This window comes from Patiria miniata, unplaced genomic scaffold (assembly GCF_015706575.1).
Source record: "Patiria miniata isolate m_02_andy unplaced genomic scaffold, ASM1570657v1 HiC_scaffold_9, whole genome shotgun sequence".
In the NCBI taxonomy this organism is placed as follows: Eukaryota; Metazoa; Echinodermata; class Asteroidea; order Valvatida; family Asterinidae; genus Patiria; species Patiria miniata.
Window position 1 is genome coordinate 7,795,983 of NW_024037076.1, and position 20,484 is coordinate 7,816,466.

Below are 20,484 nucleotides of genomic sequence, written 5' to 3' on the forward strand. Positions count from 1 at the left end.
GTCATGGCAAGTATTCACGCTGCGAATTCGTAAAAGTTGAACATATTTCAACTCGGGTGAATTTTGCAGCGAATGTTTCATGAGGTCAAATTCGCTTCGCATTCGCTTTCGCATAGAGTGTGAACCGGGCTTTACGCATGTATCAACTGACACCCTTAAAAGTTAATTGACCTAACCTACAAGTGTGAATTCTCAGTTTTAGAGTGACCAAATCCCCACCCTTGAGGTGAGTACAACTATTTTTTTTAACACTAAATCAAGTCATTACAAATCATCACAAGTCAATCCTAAGTCATTACAAGTCAATCAAAAGACACCAAAACTTCATGCAGCCTCTCAAGTTATTTCAAATCAACTGTGACTAATGAATCCTTTGTCACGGTTCATTCCCGTTACCTGTTACCTGTGACCTGTGATTGACATGACCTATTTACTTTATGATTTAACTTTGGATCGACAACCTCTGTAACTGTTATGCGCAGTAATAATTTCACCAACAAATATTATGAAAATACATTACACATATGGGCAATTCTCCATGGGAGAGCAAAAAATGTCAAAAATATATATTTACATATTAAACCTTTTTTGTACTTTTTCCAGACCTAAATTAAATGGGGAATTCAGTTCAAAAAACGAAATTGAAAAAAAAAAATATTTCTGGTAAAAACAGTGATTTTTGCAATTGATGATCAAAACGTTCAGATTTGGTAAAAAAAGTAAAAATTTGTGTATATATTACTTTCTGAATTACAGGGAAAATGTTTGATTTATTTTCTAATGTTACAAGTTACTAACATTACTCAGGGTCATTAAAAGAAATCTATATATATAAATATATATATAGGTTATAGTGTAGGCCTTCATTTAAAAACGTCAAAATTAGCACGTAATTCCGTTACCGAAAAAATGGCAAAAGTTACTTATTTCACAAATTTTCTTGTTTTTTTTCTTCAAATCATGTATGTTGAGAAAAGACCCTATTATAAACATAAATGAAAAATAAAAACTTTAAAATAGTAATTTCTTGGCATTTTTCCAAGTGGTAACGGAATTACGAAACGGTAACGGAATTACGGTAACGGAATTACGCATGCACAAAGTATGCACATTTTCTCCAGATTATGTACAAATGACATACATGTACAGTATTGAATAGGAGATTTGCATATATGTACCTTTGACAATAATTTTTAAATACTAAATTACATGTACTTAGTTAAATCATTTCCCCCTTTAAATTGATATTATACAATTAAAATTAATCAGGTGTTCCATTAATATTTTTTACTTTTACTTTTTCTTTTTTACTATTTAAAAAATGCTAATAGTTGTTTGGATGTTTAAAGGGAACATACAAAATTTACAAACATTGAAAATAAAACTACCAAGTTTTCACAAAACACCTTACTAGGATGTTGGTAAAAGACCGTCTAAACTCTAAAGCATCAGGCTGTAAAATTATGGCACCTGGTGTGAAGTCATTTTCTAGAAAATGTATACATTTCCAATGGTGGTCGGCTGACCACCATTGAAAAAACCTAACAATTTTTCAACTTCTGCTCCAACTTATGTAACACCTTTTTCCAGTCCAAATTTTTTTTGCTATTGGTTACATGTTCATGAATGGGTGCAGGCCAGCTAGACTGGTTCCCTTACTCTACAATTTTCCGGAATCCATAAATTGATCCATGTTATCTTTAGTAGAGTTAAGGAACCAGACTACTTGAACAGTTTTGTTTTTCTTGGTTTGTCCAGCATTTTCGAACACAAAACTTCAAATATGATCTATTACATGTATACTAACCCCTCAAATAGTTCATTTCTGAAAATTACAGCAAAAGCCAATGATGCACATTCCCTTTAAAATATGTTGCCAAAGCTATTGTCTGGTACCCACAAAAATATATTCCACGACAAGTATATGAACATGATGAAAGTTGAGTACCAGACTGTACTTGTACTTCTACTTGACATTTATAACTTTACCTCTTCCCTTGCTCAGAGATGCCAACCAGGACATTTTTATTGTATTTCGCACGATAAACTAGTGAAATGACACAATTGTTCACAATAAAATTTGATTTTTTGGTAAAAAAAAATTATACATTGCTTACTAGCAATGCAGCCATTGGCCTTGACCTTTGACCTATAAAAGGAAGCCCAGACATGTTTAGGCCAACTTTTACATTTTGATCTGCTAATTTACACTTAGCTTTTCCCTTGTGCCATTCTATAAACTTCTAAAATGTGTATTTTGATGAGTTTATGTTGAATTCAATGTTAATGTATTGTATTTACCTCTTCCATGTAAACCTATGGCGTAATTCCGTTACCGCCCAGGCGTAATTCCGTTACCGTGATTAAAATGCAAATTATGAAAAGTGTGATTATTTTTTCAACTTTGTTCTGCATTGTAGTTAACAACAACCCTGAACTCTACAAATGTCAGGTAGTGTCCAATTTTAAAATTTCAAAACTTCAGAGAGTTTTATTAATTTATGCGAGAACTCAAATATGCTTGTCCTCCGTCCGTAATTCCGTTACCAATATTAAGCTCCGCCCCTTTAAGGGTAATCTTGAGGGAATTAATTTTTTTAGCGGTCAATCAATTCTATTGGGTCTTGGCTCCCTTTCCATGTGTAGATTAGTTGCCTAGCATAGAACATATTTTCTTGGGAAAGAATAATCCTTGACAAAGTGACAAAATTCCGTAATTCCGTTACCAAAGAATTGCCCATTTCTTTATACATCAAACAGCAGTTGAATCAATTTGATGCGGCTCTCCCCATATCACCAGCAGGGAGAAAGAGCTCTGATCTGAAATGAATAGTCTCAGGAAGTGTTCAGCATCCTCCATGGAAGGGATAAAAAAGCCAAAGATCCTTGCTTCTCTCACTACCTGTTGCTCCCTGCATCATGATGCTGAGAGGTCAACCTTTTGTATTTTTTTCCTAGTGAATCTCACAACTGAAACCAAGACCTTTGCTCTTTCTGGTCAAGACTCAAAAGATCATATCATCTAAATAGATTTTCTTGAATTTTCAGTAATTGAGTAGCTGTAAAGATTTGAAAACAACAAGGTGAAAATTCTGACAGGGACGGGAAGATGTTGTGTAGCACAGAAGGTGAGGTATGACCAAAAAATGCCACGAACTCCAATAAATAACACAATAAATAAATTATTAAACCCAGAGTATGTGAATGGATTGCATTTATTACTTATTACCCACTGACAGTGAACATTTTTTTATTGAACAAACAATTAACAACTTCATTTTGCTTTTGCTAAAGATTTAGCTCATCTTTTTGGTGTTAAAAGTTATCCCTGTTTTTTTTCTGAAGACTATGGTTATTAACTTTTTAAAAGTTTAACTCAGGTGTTTTTTTTTACTCTTACCAGTAGCTGCTGTAAGCATTACATACAGATTGAATTTGCCCATCTAACTATAGGAAGATACAGTATTTGTGAAAAGAAGGCAACGATTTCACATTGTAAAACAATAGACCTTTATCATGCTGCCACCATTTTAGTCATGTTTCCTGTATCCAATAACAGTAATGAATAATAATGTTTTTTTGTGTAAAAAAAGAACCGAACTATTTTTCCTTCCAGCCTCGCTTTGGTTGCATTAATTTGAATGGGAAAAATCAAGATGGCCTCAACATGATTATGGTCCATTGAAGGAGGCATTAAATTGAGACGTTCTATATAAACACTTGCTATTGAGAGGGAAGGCTGGTGCAGAATCAGTAAAATGTTTCCAAAAACACTTTCAAAGCCATACATTACAAACCCAAAACGGTCCCTATGGTCATGCTCCCTAAAGTTAAGTTCATGTGGATATTGTAGACAATATTGCAGTTAACTAAATATCACCTGACACTATTAATGACACCCTGCACACTGATATTAATGCATTACAATGCAGGGAGTATCAGTTTGTGGGTCAGGGACAATACATTTCTCAAGTTTGATTGGTATGGGATGCCACTTGGTTGACCTTTGACCTTAGAGAGGATAGCGAGATGAGAATGGCCTCCTGGAAAATATCAGGGGAAAAAATGAATCACATTAACAATATCAAGATATGGTTTGATACTGAGAGTGGACGAAGACCCAATTGATCTCTGCTGTGCATGCGACCTAGGTAGTACTAACTGCATTTAATAGGAGAAAACACGGTTCTGAAACTTAGTTCTAACTGAAAGAGGGTAAATTAACACATAAAACTACTCAGATAAAACGGAAAAGCATCACATGCAGCATGTCAAATATTTCTACTTACACTGAACTAAAATACACGAAGAATAAATAACTTGACTGAGCACAACCATTTTGTTTGTGCTGCCATATACGATACATGGTGAAATGTGTGATACTGCACAATGTTGGCCAAACTAACCAAACTGGTAGTATATTTAGCCCATGGGGCACAGAGTACTCACTGAGCAAATACATATGACTCTCTGTACTTACCTCTGTTCTGATTGTTCTGCTCCCCTGGGTGGGGCAGGTGTTGATGTAGTGGTCAAACAAAAGCTTAGGGTCTGTGATCTTAAGTCGTTCATCTGCATCCAGACTGTACTCGAGGCCTTTGAGACCACCAAAGACTATCAATAAATGCCTACAAGGAAAAAATTTGCCAAATTATGCACTCTCCTGTTATCCATTCATGTCAACAATGGCCTTGCAGTCATGTTTTTCACTCTGACAATTTCTTTCAAAACAAAGATTTCTACAAAGAAGAGATGAATTATCATGGTGTTCTTGCAAACATCTATCTTGTTATTATCGATGTCTTTCAGATCTTTGTCAAATAACCTTGACCATGTTGACAGTGTTTAATTTACTCAAATGCACGACACAGGCCATGTTCAGACACCGTGTTAGCTAAAACGGTAAAAGTTAAAACGGTCGCTCACCACGGGAGGCCCGTCGTAAAAATAAAACTTCCGAGCGTCCAGACATCGTTTTAAGTGTAGCAAGTTCAACTCGAAGCAGTTTATCTCAGTTTCTAAGGTCACATAGAACATCCGCCTCGGCAAATACCGCGCGCTAAAAAGAGCCTTCACTCTTCCATTTTTACAGTTAGCTACACGTGGTCTGACTCTGAGCCCCTCACCGTGTGATGTGTGTTGCCATGCCGTATTTGACATCGCAGCATCGGCCGGTCATGTAGCATGGCACGCGGTAAACATGACGACAGTCACTTGTCCACCACGGCGATTTCCCCATTTTTTGGAAGTATCGTACATCGACCTTACATAGTACACCATTTGTGTTTACATTTTGGGGGTTATTTTCTGTACCTTTCGTGGTGCAAAAAGACATAAAAAATGTTCTGAAAAGTTGTTTGAAAACCAGTGATCAAAACAAGACGTCATTAATTGAACAGATTTCACTCAAGGTTTACTGCATCAACTTGCCCGCGCAACATGTCAGTCACGTGAAAATACACGTGATATTAACGTTGCAATATTGACCAATCAACGCCAAGGTTTTCCTGGTAGTTGAATATATTAGTGTATTATGATAATTATGCTCCGGTTAGAGGTTGTTGTGTTGGCATCTACAGTTTGTCATCACATCGTGAGTCGAGTGCGAGTGAGCACGATGTGAAACTCGGACCACGTGGTCAGAAAACTTGCGGAAATTGGACTTGAAATTGGATTTTTTTTAACGGTAGGAGAATTAGGACATTGTTTGCATAATAGAAAAGCACGCCACGGAGAAGGCGTTACGTAACTCCGGGTCGCTGCGCTGGCTAAAACGGGGAGCGTTTTAGCTAAAACCATTCAGACATCATACTAGGAGATAAACTCGTTCTGGTTATTTGCTAAACCCTCCCTCCGAGGAAGTTTAAGTTGCCGTTTTATCTTCAAGTTCAACCTGATTCGGTCTAAATAAAAAAGCGTTCAGACATCGTTTTAGCAAGAAAGTTACACTGAATCGAGTTCAACCGGTGTTTTAAAGGAATTTAAAACAGTGTCTGAACGACCCCATAGGCTAAACTGGGGTAAAAACGCCTGATTTTTAAGTTTTTGTTAAATAGCTTGGTACTACTTTGAGACACTAGGAAATAAATACGTGGCTTCATGCAATACATGTCTCCTGTATCGTGTACAAATATAATACCATGGTCATTATATTGATAAGGGGACATTTTTCCCCCTTTTTGGGAGGAAGTTTGGCGGGCGTTTTTACCCGGGTCTCGGATTGGACCCATTGGAAGCGGAAGCTAACGCAACTGGAGTGTTTATCCAATGGGCGCTAGTAATCAGTGGTGCGCGCGTGTATTATGTTTTTACTAACAAACTGGAAAGTGGCTTTTGACAATGCTAGGTAGGGGAAACTTTTCTGCCAGGGAGGCTAAAAAAGGAACCAGGGTTTCTAAAGTGGTGAAGCATGTATTTTGGGTGGAAGGAATTCTCAGTTTCTCCAGTCAGTGTGGGGTGAAGTGCCACCATTGGGGATGCCTGGTGAGATGCCGCCTCCTACTAAACAAATTTTCCATTTTGATTGTTCTGACAACTATGTCAGTAGCAAAAGTCTATACCTGAAAGCAGAAAGCTGTAACTGGTCTACATCTGTGCCCCTCTCTGACGTTCCCAGTGTGACATCATACCCATCTTTGTAGGGACTCTGAGAGAATACAGCCCCAAGGCCTGATGCAAGCCTAACAGAGTATCCCCAGTACAGGCCAGCCTCTGTGCAGGGTGCCGCAGGTGAGACCACGGTACCTCGTAATGTTTTTCTTTCTGCAAATTCAAGACCAATTCAAACTGGCATCAATTTCATTCTGAATTTGGAAATGGAAAGTCACTAAAATGTGTTTGCAAAGCCGAGTTATAAACAATCCTGTTTCAAGTCAAAATAACGTGGTGTTTAATGTTATAATAGTAGGAATCGAGCTTACCCACCAAGAATAAGTAGGAATATGAGTGTCTGGATGCACAGCTGACATGCAAGAACTTAATTTTTTTCCTATTTGGCCTTGGACACGGACTTGAGTCTGACTCTTGTCTTAGTCTACATAATCCTAATCATAACTTAAAGCCCAGACCACTCACACCAAACTTTCCAAATTTTGTTCATACTAGAACACCTTACATGTACACTTCATTTTGTCCAACACACTGGACTGAAATACAGTTGTTTTGCTTGTTAGAAGGAATGGTTTCTTGTACTGTTCTTCTGACGGCAAAGCCCCAACACCTATTTGTAATTGTTAGAATTGTTCTTTGGATCCCCCCTCTCAAATATCACCTTACTTCTAAACGGTTTATAGCATGAGCTTCAACAATGATCCCATGTGTGCATAATACTATGAACTTATGCTGACCTCATCGGACACAAAATTACAATTGATTTTTGGTAAAAAAATGACTTCAACTTCAATACTGGTCCTGGCCTCATCAGTCATGGCATCAATGACCAGTGGAGAGCATGCACAAATTGATAGGACAATGGCACTTTAACAAGCTCGAAATGATCTCGGAAGCTGCGGCCCAACTGTAGACCTGCTGCAGCCTATAAGTCATGTACACGATGTCTGTTCTTATGAAGCACAATGACCGTCAACTGAAAAGGATTCCCATTATTTTGTTGAACATCAGTTGGTGCATTGAGCGCTTTATAGCATGTGGAACACCCAATTTGTGTGCAGCCTAGCCCCAATGCTTAATGAGTAACCATGTGACTCAATTTTTCACAACTGCAATAAATTGGTACAAGTAGCTGGTCAGTAGTGGAGACATGAAGCACATTTTTTTGCAAGGGCCTAAGGGACAAGGTGACTGATTACCAAAAAAGGCATTTGGTGAAGTTTGTTACTAACCAACCAAGGGAGAGACATGAGTACATTGTACTTGTAGAGCTGCTTCCCCACAGCTAATAATAAGCAGAAATAAAACAAGTGTTGCATGGTTATTTACGCAATCAACTGTCATTTCCAACATAAGAAGTAATCGAGGAACAACAGGTTAGGTGTTGTCTGATGCCCCTTGGTGGTACAATGATTCACAAGTGGCCTTGCTCAGTGGCATCCCACCAAATTAATTCACTTATAACTCTTGAACAAAATGATCAATCAGTTCATACTTTGTTATCAGATAGATCATAAAATGATAAACATTTTTTTGTTGTCCTGTATGTGAAATCGCTTGACCTTTACTTTCAGGACTACCGGAGGGTCAAAGTTAGGTGAATTCAAAATACAGACAGAAGCCTCAATATCAAAACAAACCAAATTTCTCTTCCAAACTGTTCAGGGGATGATGAAACCTGGTGTGAGAATGTTGTCTGAATAACAGTAAATATTGGACAAATACATGTATTTTCTTCAATATTAAAGAGTTCATTTCAGCGTTGTAATTGGTTGGTCCTTTTTTGATTTAAATAAATCGAAAAAGGGACATTGTACTCAAAGTTTTGACATAACTTTTTCAAAATGAAAAGAGCTTCAATTTGGAAAATACTTGTGTAGTGTTTCCCTCACTCAAGGTAATTACATCTCAATTTAAGTCGTGGCCAAGTTGAGCAGAAAAGCAGCCTTAATTAAACATTGTGAGCAATCCAGAACTAGGAAAATTACAGTAAAACGCAACAAAAAGTAATTTGATATGGAAGCGATTGCCCCTTTAACTGTGTGACCTTTCGTTAACGTCAACGCGTCACATAAAACAGAATTGTGTCACTGCCACCCTGTATCACCCCTTGCACAGCAAGGTCTATGATATGCGAGCAGATTCGGCGATTAAGTGTGCAAAACAAGACAGTGTCTTGACCTCAGTGTCAGTGACAGTGTCTTGACCAAAAAATGGCATCCAAGGTGACCAACCCACAGCTTGGTCCACATTTCTGATTGAAATGACATCACAGTTTCTAAAGACCACTCAGATTGGCTGGCGCGCGGGGTTGCAAAAAATGTACATGCTACAATCTATCAGACGTTCAACCGTGGCTCTGCCCACGTGAGTGTCTGATTCTCAGACTAGTACTGTATTTGGTGTACATGTGTTTTTGCAGGTATAACCAGTCATGCTCTCCACAAACGTTGTAGTTTTCATCATTAATGTGGTTAAAAACCTGGACTTCAACTCATGTTCTTGCAAAAGTAACAACTGAACTTTCTCCAGTGAACACTTGCTAATTTAATGGAGAGACTCAGGCAGTGCCGCCAGCCAGATCTACAAAATACATGTAGAACTTGTCCAACTCCGGTGAGTTGTGATATTAGCAGTTCCGGTATTTTGAATGCTAAAATACCATTATTAAAGGACACTGCATCCTTGAAACTGCCAGATTGAGCTGCAAAACATGGTTAACACAGAAAAATTTCGATTGGAAAGAAGATTTAAAAGTGGAATATAAAAGTCCACACAACCATACTTGACGAATTGGCTGTATTTGTGTTATCCTTGCGAGAACTAATTTCAGGGGTCAAAATTTTGACCCTCAAATAGCAAGCTGTTTGGGCGCTAATTGTGATTCCAGTCACATATGTTCCTTTGAAAACAATTAATAAAACATGTGTTTTTATCTGTTTAGTAAATACATGGGATAATGTACCATGCAAAACCACCCACTATTGTTTTAGATTAATCAAATTACCGCACCTTTTTCAGCCTTAGAGTTTACTTGTGAGCAATGAGAATTTTGTTCTGCTGTAGCGTATGCTTCCACTGCTCAGGCCGCACAGCCTGATGCATGCCAATTGCATACATGGGCATGTATAGTATCAGAGCATCGCATGCAGCGTGGGAGAGTGCAAGAGACAGTCACCACTTGTGTGTTTGTACTAGTTTCAAGTAGTATTTGAAATGTATACAAGTATGCTAGTTTCAAGCAGTATACAAATACAGCATGGTATGAAGGGAAGTAGTAGGAATTACTGGTCCCAAGGTGTACGTTGGTAAGCTTGACTACCTCCCGATGCGAAGCGGAGGTAGGTAGTCAAGCTGACCTACACCGAGGGACCAGTAATTCTAACTACTTTCCAGAAATATACCATGGTGTATTTGTATATTATAACACCTCACCCACAGATTCTGTGTCTTGATTGGCTGAGAGCGAGTCACATGTTACTTTCTAATTTTGCTATCTTTCTGTGCACGGCCAAAAGTACTATGCGCATAGCAACCAAAGTACTATACCATTAGCAACCAAAGTACTATTTCCACGGTGCGGTATTTGTGTGCAAATGCATGCTGGTGTGCGAGTTGCGCGTATTATTCCAAAGAGAGCGCGCCGCAGACTTGGGTTCAAACATTTCGTGAAGGGTTAGTTTTTAAGAGAGAAATACATTTTCCACCAATTTTGTACTGAAATTGAAGTTTATTTCAACTGTGTTCAGATTTAAATCATGTAAAATATTAAAATCAAGCAGAATCTGTGGGTGAAGTGTTATAAAACAAATATTGAATGCTTTATCTCGTGGTGAAGTAAAACTAGCCTCCCTCGGTGATCCATGGACCATTCTATTTTCCCTCGGCTTCGCCTCGGGAAAATAGAATGTCCATGGATCACCTCGGGAGCCTAGTTTTACTACACCACTCGAAGCATTCAATATTTGTATACTACACCTCATAAATATTTAGTAGCCTCACTGCCTTTTTAGTGGCCTCACTGCCTTGTCGATAACGGCCTTCATAGATTTTGCATCTTTTCAGTACAAGATATTCAAGTTCTTCGTCAGTTAATGAAATAGTCTGGTGCCAACACTCTTTAATGTGTCTCTACTGCAGTAGTTACAAGGACTACATCAACAGACTGGTTCCATAAAGATTTCGTGCCACAGACTACATATGTCTACAAGGCGGGTTCCAGAGGGAATTTTTAATGCTACTAGAAAAAAAACTACCACACGGCAGCAAGCTGGATACTCACCGGGAAGACGCCACCCGGGCGCGTACCATTTTTACTTCCTGGACGCGCGGCGGAATCGGTCAATGACGCGCTCCAATTTGATCATGAATATGTATGAGGTGTAGTAATATAGTGTACCGTACATTGAATTGTCTGACATCAAGGACACAGAAGTTGGGGGCAAACACCATGTCCAAGGAGGTTTATTTACAGCTGAAAATGCGTATTTGTATGCCAAAAAATGACTGCTGCATCGAAAGTGAACAATTGTTTTTTTTCTCCTTTCCTTTCCTAAGGAACAGATTAGTTTCCTTCAAACCATTCTTTTGAAATAGGATAAGTAAACAATCTAAACCATAACATTTTCTGTGATTTTAGGATTCAATCTTTGAATAACACAAGACACTTAGGTGGAAAAGTAACACAGTCCTAGGATTTTGTTCATACCTGAGTTGATATGGTCGGTATCTGCCATCTCGACAGTAACCCTCAATCCTGGCTGTAGCTGTCTGTCTATCCGTACCTCCTACATCAAGAACACAAGAGATTGATAAATTGTCAGATCAGTGCAGATCTCTTGAGACAGAGCATAATTGACCCATAGCAATCATCCGAATGAGTTCACTAGTGAATGACTAGTGATTACTATTATAGCAAAATACAATGTGCAAACAACCATTTGCCTCCAACAATGTACTGCAATTAAACAGCCATCCTTTGTTTGTAGTATCACACACACTAAACCTTGTTAAGCCTGCTGTGATTCATAAATCAATTATCCTAAAACGAGCACACTAAAAAAAAAAGGACCAAACGTCAAGTCTTAATTACAGTGTGCAACTGAAAACCTTTTGGCAATGCCTGCAAAGAAAATCCACTTCATGTAAAATATTCACACCTGGCATGGCGGCAATCTTTTTGTCTTGCCTGAATATAGCCAGCACTGAATATAGCCACTGAATTTTCAGTCACACTGTCAAGATTAGCGACACATATAAAGCATATCACATGAGTGACTATTCGCTATGTGATATAAAGAGGTGAGCAACATGCATTTGAAGCAAATTTCTGAAAGAAACAAGTCCGACTAAAATTACTACTAGCTTAAAATAGCTGAATTCTGAGGGCCACATTGTGTACTCGGAAATTTGTTTGTGTGATAATATATTATCATTCAGTGAGAAATGCAACTAGCACCAAAAAGGGCACATTCCGGACGTAAGCATCCATTCTGATGAAAGTGTCACAGGACATGTGACAGCTATGTGGCCTTACCTTCAGAAGACCCACATTAACGATTGAGCCCTTTCCTTGGCCCACAGCCCGGTCTAGGACCACACCTTCTCTGTATGGACAAGCTTCATCGATGCGTAAATGATGGGGGCAGTCTAGAGGGTTGAGCAGTCCTGCAGGCAGTGCAGAAAGGAATCTGAAGAGTTGTGAGTTTGTCAATGGTTAATAAGGTTGACTATTAGACTGGAGAGTTGACTTCAGATATTGAATTGTACATACAGGCAATGCCTTAAAACTCCTGAAATTGTAATCAATAGTAATTAAAGGTATAATGAATGATGCGTGCGCACTTGCTAGTATTTGTCGGTTCAGTGCATGACATCGTATAAAACAAAACATACATGTTCAAATTAAAATTTTATTTGGAAAAAAACCCATATTTTGTGAAAAGCAACTGTTATGTGCGAGGCCTGAACTATTGATTAATTACAGTTGTGCATACTTTTAGGCCTTTAAGAAAATTCCCGCCAGGATCAAAACTCCAGGCCCAATCATGCTTTGAGCAAGTGGTACTCATTTGTAGTGCAAACAAAACACAAGCATTTTGATAACAAACCTGCAAACTTTAAGTCATTATGCATCGGAAAGAAGTTCTTCCTCAAATACCTTTGGGAGAAACATATAGCAAAGACAATATAAATTGTTAATCCAGGTTTACTAAATGTCTTCCTTTCATACATGTCATAATGCTTTGGACATTAACTTGCCTTGTCTCTATGTAACCTATTGGGTGCAATAACCCAGAAGTGTTATTGTTATACCATGGTATTGGATTGTGAAATTTCAATTGTTGGGACTTTCACGTGAAGTATTGCAAAAGGTCATGTACGATGACCTGAGGGGCTCCGCGGATGCATGTTACATCACCCCATGTGTCCCGATAACATTTCATAAACCTTTCATCCTTATCAATGACTTTTGAACATTTGTGTCCCTGCTGCTTTGTACAAGACAGCAAGAATAGAGCCCTTGGCACTAGGAGGGTGATGTTAGCTGTGACATGCGCATGTCAACGTGGACCTGTGTTCATGTCAGTATAGATGTGTGTTTTATCAAAGACTGAAGAACTGGAGTCTTTAAATCAAATGCACGACAGTGTCAGAACAGTCTTTGAGAAAATGACATTTTAATGATAGTGTTACCTCTCAAAAACTCAAAAACCTCTTTAAAGAATGAAACCATGGTATAACAAAACAACTCTTGTCTGCCATGTAGTCCATGGGTTTTGTTCGCCCTTGGGGGCAAATGGCAAAATGCTACAGACTGCGCCACAACAAACAACAAATGTATAACGGATATCACATGGACAGATAGCTCAATGGTAAAACGTGGTTTGTTATTGTATATGTAGTTGTAAAATTAATGTTGACTGGGAGCAGTACGTAAATGGGAAACGCCCGTTGTCCGCTTTGTGGTAGACGGGCAGCTTTTCTGCCTGTCGCCTGCTTCACGGTCGAGCAACTCCTGAACACACATAACACCTTTTCTTCTTCATAGTATAGTGGTGATGTTGGGTTGTGGAACATGGCGTTTTAAACACTCAAGGGTGCTTGACATCATCAAAGCAGCGACTGTTTCATGTCTGGTCTTAGATTTGTACTTTCAGGATTGGTCTTTTTGAGCATGAAGTTTTCCATTTTCCAGTATTTATATAATAGTTTTTAATGCTTGTACATGTAATTGTGAGGATAGAGCACCTCAATTTTTTGAATGGCTGCCGCTAGTGTGTGCACATGGTAAGGGCTGTCCGCACACAAACGGTCAACTTGAAAATGTGCGGTACTGACTGTATTGGTCATTTTCGTTACATGAACTGAATGCTCCTTCATTTTCAGTCAGATAAATCTATATAAATACAGAGGAGTAGCAAGGTCATTTTTATTGGGGGGGGGGGGGTTAAAAAGTTTGTGAAAAGGGCACTCACACATCCATGCTAAACTGTGGACGGGGGTTTTCCTCGGCACACTTGGCCTCCGTAAAAAAGAAGAAGTGTGTGTGTGTGTGTGTGTTTTGGGGGGGGGGGGGGGGGGGGACTGGTACCATCTTCCGATGGGGGCACTGTTCAAATCGGACGATCATGGACACAATCGGACAATAGGTGGCACTTTTCAGGACGGCAACATTACCGACGGCTGTTGTGCAAAATTCAAACAAAAAAAGGGGAAAAAAGGGGAAAAAAGGGGGAAAAAAGGCCACTTGTTTAAATGCTGGTGAAAAGAGGGTACTTGAATAAAAAAAAGGGCAGTCTTTACAATATTTGGGGGGTAAATACCCCCTTACCACCCCCCCCCCCCAAGCTGGCTAAACGTACAACTGCGAGTAAGACTACCGTCGACCCTATGCCGGGTCAACGATGATCTGGTGCAACGGCACTGACAAGGCAGAAATCCATTCGTTTCAGCAATATCCCCATCTTATTTTGTGCCGCGACTTTTTTGTCATTGTCTTCATATTAAACCCTACTCTTACACTAAAAAATACACAACAAAACCTACCTTCTATCAAAAACAAATTAGAACAGTGCAATGTAGCTGAACAGTTTCTGGAAATTATTGGCCCAAACTATATACAATTGGCCTGCGCCTGTTTTATACCTCCCGTTTTGTAGTTTTTGGGCTGGTTCTCTAGCAAACTACATTTAATCTTTCAACTACATTTTTTCCCCCCGCAGATGGCACTTCCTATAATTACTTGCGACTACCGGTATCTACGGAGACCCTCATGGTCCATAATTATTCCCTGTGTTGGGTCCATTTAGTTTTCTTCGTCTTCTTCTCTTTTTGTTGGGGGGGGGGGGGGGTGCAAGGCTGCTTTAACTTTTTAACAAACCTCCTTAAGAACTTTCATTTCTGGGACTTCATGGCATTTCTTGGGATTTCATTTGTAATGCAGGTATACTCTTCCAAAACCAATTTCCCCAGAGAAGACACTTTCAAACAAAACTTTCAATTTGACTGTTACAGGATAATTTACCAGTTTCTGTTAGCCTATTGGGGCTTATATTTTCTTATTTTGTGTCCCTTGTACTTGTTTTTCTATAGGGGTTACTGTAATTTCTACCAATTTACCCAGTTGACATTACTCATCACCAACACAAATACGCCCTAGCCAATCAGGATCGGGTACATCAGCTTGGGAAATATATAGAAATCTCGATAAGAGACATGCTGGCATTATTTCACATTGAATGGATGGTGAAGTAGATCAATTTACATAGGTACGGACACCATGATGTAGCCGAATTTAAGTGTCATGCCTGCAGCGGCCAAAAACTGCTATAAATAACAACCGCTATTGCAAACATTTTGGTGTACCTCATCATGTTCATAATAGCAACATTTGACTGTACTAATTACTCTGTTACATTTCAGTCCAGACGATTTGTGCCACAAACACCTCATTTCGATACCACTTGACTTCATTCCTCCTCAACCTCAAATCAGCAACTCCCCATCTTTTTTTAAAAATTGTTTTTATTAAGGGAATAAATTTGTGCTTGGCCGGTTTTTAACAAGTACGTTTTAACCATCTCAGGGGCGTCCAGGCCAGTTTTAAACGTTCTTGTTTAATACTGGCCAAGCAGGTATTTATTCCCATTCATAAATACCTATTGAGTCAAAACTTCAAAACAAGTCAAAATGTATAAATTTCCAATGACTTTGTTTAACAATTTCACATCATGTTTCTTGAAACACTCATCATGTCCCTTCTCTCTATGTTATGGTATGTGCCTCTTGCAAGTAGTCGTGAACATCTCCTTTTATGGAGATTGGTGTGCGCGTGGCACACACTGCGGGATGTGGCACAGTTTATTCTGGCATATGAATGGTTCCTGCAAAGGGTCCTTTGAAGTGATTTATTATACTTGCTGAGAACGAAAAGGGTCGCTTTTACATTCCAAACAGGTCCAAACCGAAGCCTAAATCAAACTCGAACTGAGCTTGGGGGTTGACTTGCAGCACTAATGAAATTACAGTATCCAAGACAAATGGTAACAAAAAAAAATTGAAAGCGAGAGGGACATACTGTGGACACTCTAGGAACTGCAAGATTCTTGCCAGCTGCACATTGGGGTTTCCTTTCTTGCCAATGCCATCAAAGTTTCCATCTGTGTTCCTGCAAAGCAGCAATTGAATAAGTATGAAAAAGACAATTCTCAGAATATCGCAAGAGAATTCTCGGTTTCATCAGTGTTTTCTTTTCTAGAGTAAGGGTTACCTGTAGCTTTAAACCTATGGCATAAAATTCATCGAACTAGTTCTTGGAATCCCGTTATTCTTGGAAGTTTTGTCCCTAAGAATATTGAAACAGACTTAAATGTTAGATGGTATGCAATCCTTGAAAACTTTTTATGAGAGATGTGCATTTTTTTAGGGGGGGGGGGGGGCAAAAAGATACAGGCTTGGTTAACGTTAGAGCCTAAATCTTTTTACAAATATTTGGGATTTCCAAGTACACCCAGAAATTCAAAACCCACAGTCTATTTTCTCAAGATTATTAGTCAAGTACTTGTTAGACTTGGTAAAAGACTTCCTACCAAACGGTAATGTAACAGTGGCTGAGCTGTTCATTCCAGAATCCATTCAAATCCTGGAAAACCAGTATTTCAATTGGTAATTAGGGTTAATCTAACTTCCAGATATAATATACAGATATTATTCTTCCTTGGAGTCCTCCCAAATACTCCCAAAACCACCACTTTTTTGCATGAACCCAATGGCACATTCGTCTTCTTTGAACAGGCATGAAACTGGGAATTTAGAAAGGAGGAGGAAATTCCAAACAACACAAGACTTTGTACAGTGATTTTCAATTTGTAATGGCATTTACGAGAAGTAAAAAGTGTGGAAATCAGTGAATCCGAGGAAAAGTTGCATGCCTGCTTGAACTTCTTTGACATAGAAAGAGGGTTGTGCTCTACCTTTATCAATCCTACAATATCCTCAGACATTTCCAGTTGGATTTGAAAGAACCTGGGAGGATTTGGAATAATGTACTGAATCCACTTACTCTGAGGGCATCCCTGACTCATCAAAGATAACGATTTCATCTACACAGAACACAACCATGGCTCTGGCAATCTGTAGGGAAAGGGGTAAACAAACATCCCGGTCACTTGAATCAAGAAAGGTGTTCAACAGATACATATATGATGAATTCAAGGAGCAAATTTTATGCAATGCATTTAGGTAAATTATGAATGGTGTTTTGAAGGTTTGTTAAGATTTTAAGCATCTACAAACTTGGTGTCACAAACACAGATTGTTTATATTTTATTTGCAATGACTTCACAAGAAGTCACTATTTCCAGATTCTCTAGCAATCTGTGTAACACAACCTGATTTTGATTCTTTCAAAACACATGTCAGTGAATATGATTTCTAGATACAAGCACATCATACCTATATAATTTATTATTATTATGGCTTTTATAAACATCCTTTTGTTGAGTAATCTGTGAAAATCTGGTTACTTCACTAGTTGGCTGTTTATCATCATGTTCAGAAATCTGGTCCACAAAAGTTTGTTGCTATTGTGGTTATTCATTGTAGCAATTATTGGCGGCCAATGCTCCGCATAACTGCATTAAAAAAAGGAAGCCAAAGGGGATGTTCATCACAGTCAAATGTTTGGTAAGCGGTTTTCACTGTACGGTACTTTTAAAGGAAACTAAGGATCAAGATTTCTATAGAGTTTACAATGTTCACCCTATCACAACACAAATTGCAGTTACTTGATTACTATTACAGTACCTGGCCTGCAAGGTACGTTCTCAGCTCTGGTGATTGTGCATTTTCTAAGATTGATCCTGGAAGAGCAACACTCACTGTCCAAGCACGGCCTACATGTAAAAATGTAAAATTCCGTGAAAAAAATTTAAAACAGTGTAATTGCTTTTAACCACCAATAAACTTGCATTTACCATTCCGCTCCCAATCCCTTGAAATTGACAAGGAGTGTTTGGATGAATTTGTAGATTGGAAGAAGTACCAAGTCAATTTTAATTTTTGGGCCTGATGAAGTAATGTAGAATGGATCTTTCAACCCTGTCTAGCATCCAGCAACCATCATAAGGCAATGGCACTGTAAACCTACTCACTGCTATATGTCATTCTATAAATTTAAGGTTCAAAGTGTGATTTTTCCTCTCCATGTTACCTTGGTACTTTATGTCATTTGCCATTCAAGTATCATTAAAGGTATAGTCCATCATTTGTAATTTGTGCATTTTGTTCGTTTGAAGCAACAAAAGTGCTCAAGATCTAAAGAAGGGTGCTGAACAACTAACCTGATGAAGTTTCAGCTCAGCTTTAGCTGTATATTTCAAGAAAAACAACATTCTAGGATCTCGATTTCAAATCAAAAGTTGCTGAATCATGTTTTGAATTGGGCCTCAATTCAGCGTCCGAGACACGTTTTCACAGAGCCGAATGCAGCTACACGATGTCGCGCACCAATCCAACGAATTATAGCAACCGCGCATGCGTGTGTGTCGAGTCAATGCTTGTGCGCGCTTCGCCGAATAACAGAACAAGCTACTAATTTGAATTTCCTACGGTGCTTCTTAAGAAGCACCGTTGGAAAGGCCTTCTTTTGTTGATTTCTTCAAAATGACAGCTTGCCAGAAAGAATAATTTCACAGGGAGTTTAGTCCCCTTACTATCTTTCAACCAAGTATGTTTTTCAACAATAATAATGCCAGTTACTTTTATGATAGCTGCAAATGATGGACTCTGGCTTTAAGAGTGACTACAAATAATGTTTCATTTGTTGGGTAGGTACAATGTAGTTTGCTATTCATAATCACTCTTGGAGGACCACTGCATTAAGGAGCGCATTAGAATTATAAAATCATAAACGTCAGATGTACTAGGGACAGGTAAAAAGTGGACCCCAAATTTATAGAATGACCCACAAGTGTTTAAAAATGTTTTAAAAACTAATTATTTAAGTCTTAGACTTTGTATTTGGTGGTGTTCTTTATCCAACACTCTTTATCCAACACTTCTCCATCTAACAACTTGATGACAAGTCGTTAGATAGTCGTATTTTGTCCGTGAACTTCAGTCGAACTCCATCGGCGTGGCTGGTATAAGACTAGTACACAATCGGCCAAGTTGTGAAAAATCTAACGACTTGACGATTATACTCTCGCACGGTTATTCATATTATGCAAGCAGCCCAATATGCAGTGCATTTTTGGTGAGATCCAAGGGAGTTCTTCTCAGTACGTCAGGGACATGTTTGCAGATCTGGCGACGTTTTAATGACCAATACACTCAGCCATGTCAGCTTGGTCAATTGTGCATAGAAATAAAATGTATCATGGTGATATACTTGATTTATTTTAGTCGTGAATGCCCTATAATGAATTTTGTAATATTACACAACACAAAGTACAAACTCTCGAAGTAATGAGAATGATCTTCCGTTGCGGCCTAGAATACGTTCTGGAATCTGAACCAATCAGAGTGCTCGCAAAGAATTCGCTAGCGATTCAAAATACTCCCATATGTTGTGTACAAAATTGAAAACGTATTCGTCAAGTCGGTAATTTTATCAGAAATAGTCAGCATCATTTGGTCTGGGAACCATACTACGCGCATTGCAGTGATATTTTGTGTGCGTGGAGCCGGCCAGTCACCGGTTACCGTATGCAAAACAATTACCGACTTGGCACCAAGTCTAAGTTGGTGCAGGTGGTTCGTCAAGGCAATTCAGTGCTGAGGTGCCTTCCCCATCTATGGCCCAGGTTTTTCAGGTGGCCAGTCAAGCCAAGTAGGTGCTGAGCTGCCTTCCTCATCTATGGTCCGGGTTTGGTGCAAATTGGCCAGTCAAGCCAAGTTGGTGTTGAGGTGCCTTCCCCATGTATGTCCCAGGTTTGGTGCAGGTGGTCCGTCAAGCCAAGTAGGTGCTGAGCTGCCTTCCCCGTCTATGGCCCAGGTTCGGTGCAGGTGGTCCATCAAGCCAAGTAGGTGCTGAGCTGCCTTTCCCATCTATGGCCCAGGTTCGGTGCAGGTGGTCAGTCAAGCCAAGTAGGTGCTGAGCTGCCTTTCCCATCTATGGCCCAGGTTCGGTGCAGGTGGTCTGTCAAGCCAAGTAGCTGCTGAGCTGCCTTTCCCGTCTATGGCCCAGGTTGGGTGCAGGTGGTCTGTCAAGCCAAGTAGGTGCTGAGCTGCCTTTCCCGTCTATGGCCCAGGTTGGGTGCAGGTGGTCTGTCAAGCCAAGTAGGTGCTGAGCTGCCTTTCCCGTCTATGGCCCAGGTTGGGTGCAGGTGGTCTGTCAAGCCAAGTAGGTGCTGAGCTGCCTTTCCCGTCTAT

The 20,484-nt window shown here is 39.3% G+C and overlaps 1 protein-coding gene across 1 annotated transcript; it reads right to left on the bottom strand.

Annotated features, from left to right (window-relative positions):
* Positions 1-3,182: 3,182 nt before the first annotated feature.
* LOC119720391 (putative methyltransferase C9orf114 homolog) lies at positions 3,183-20,224 on the bottom strand. The gene is made up of 10 exons (XM_038190056.1): positions 20,069-20,224; positions 17,917-18,057; positions 17,174-17,244; positions 16,190-16,279; positions 12,720-12,769; positions 12,146-12,276; positions 11,318-11,396; positions 6,561-6,762; positions 4,481-4,628; positions 3,183-4,043 (listed from the first exon to the last, which is right to left on the bottom strand). Exons 1-10 carry the CDS (start codon positions 20,222-20,224, stop codon positions 3,969-3,971), a joined length of 1,143 nt encoding a protein of 380 aa, XP_038045984.1. The 3' UTR covers positions 3,183-3,968.
* Between the last annotated feature and the right edge of the window lie 260 nt (positions 20,225-20,484).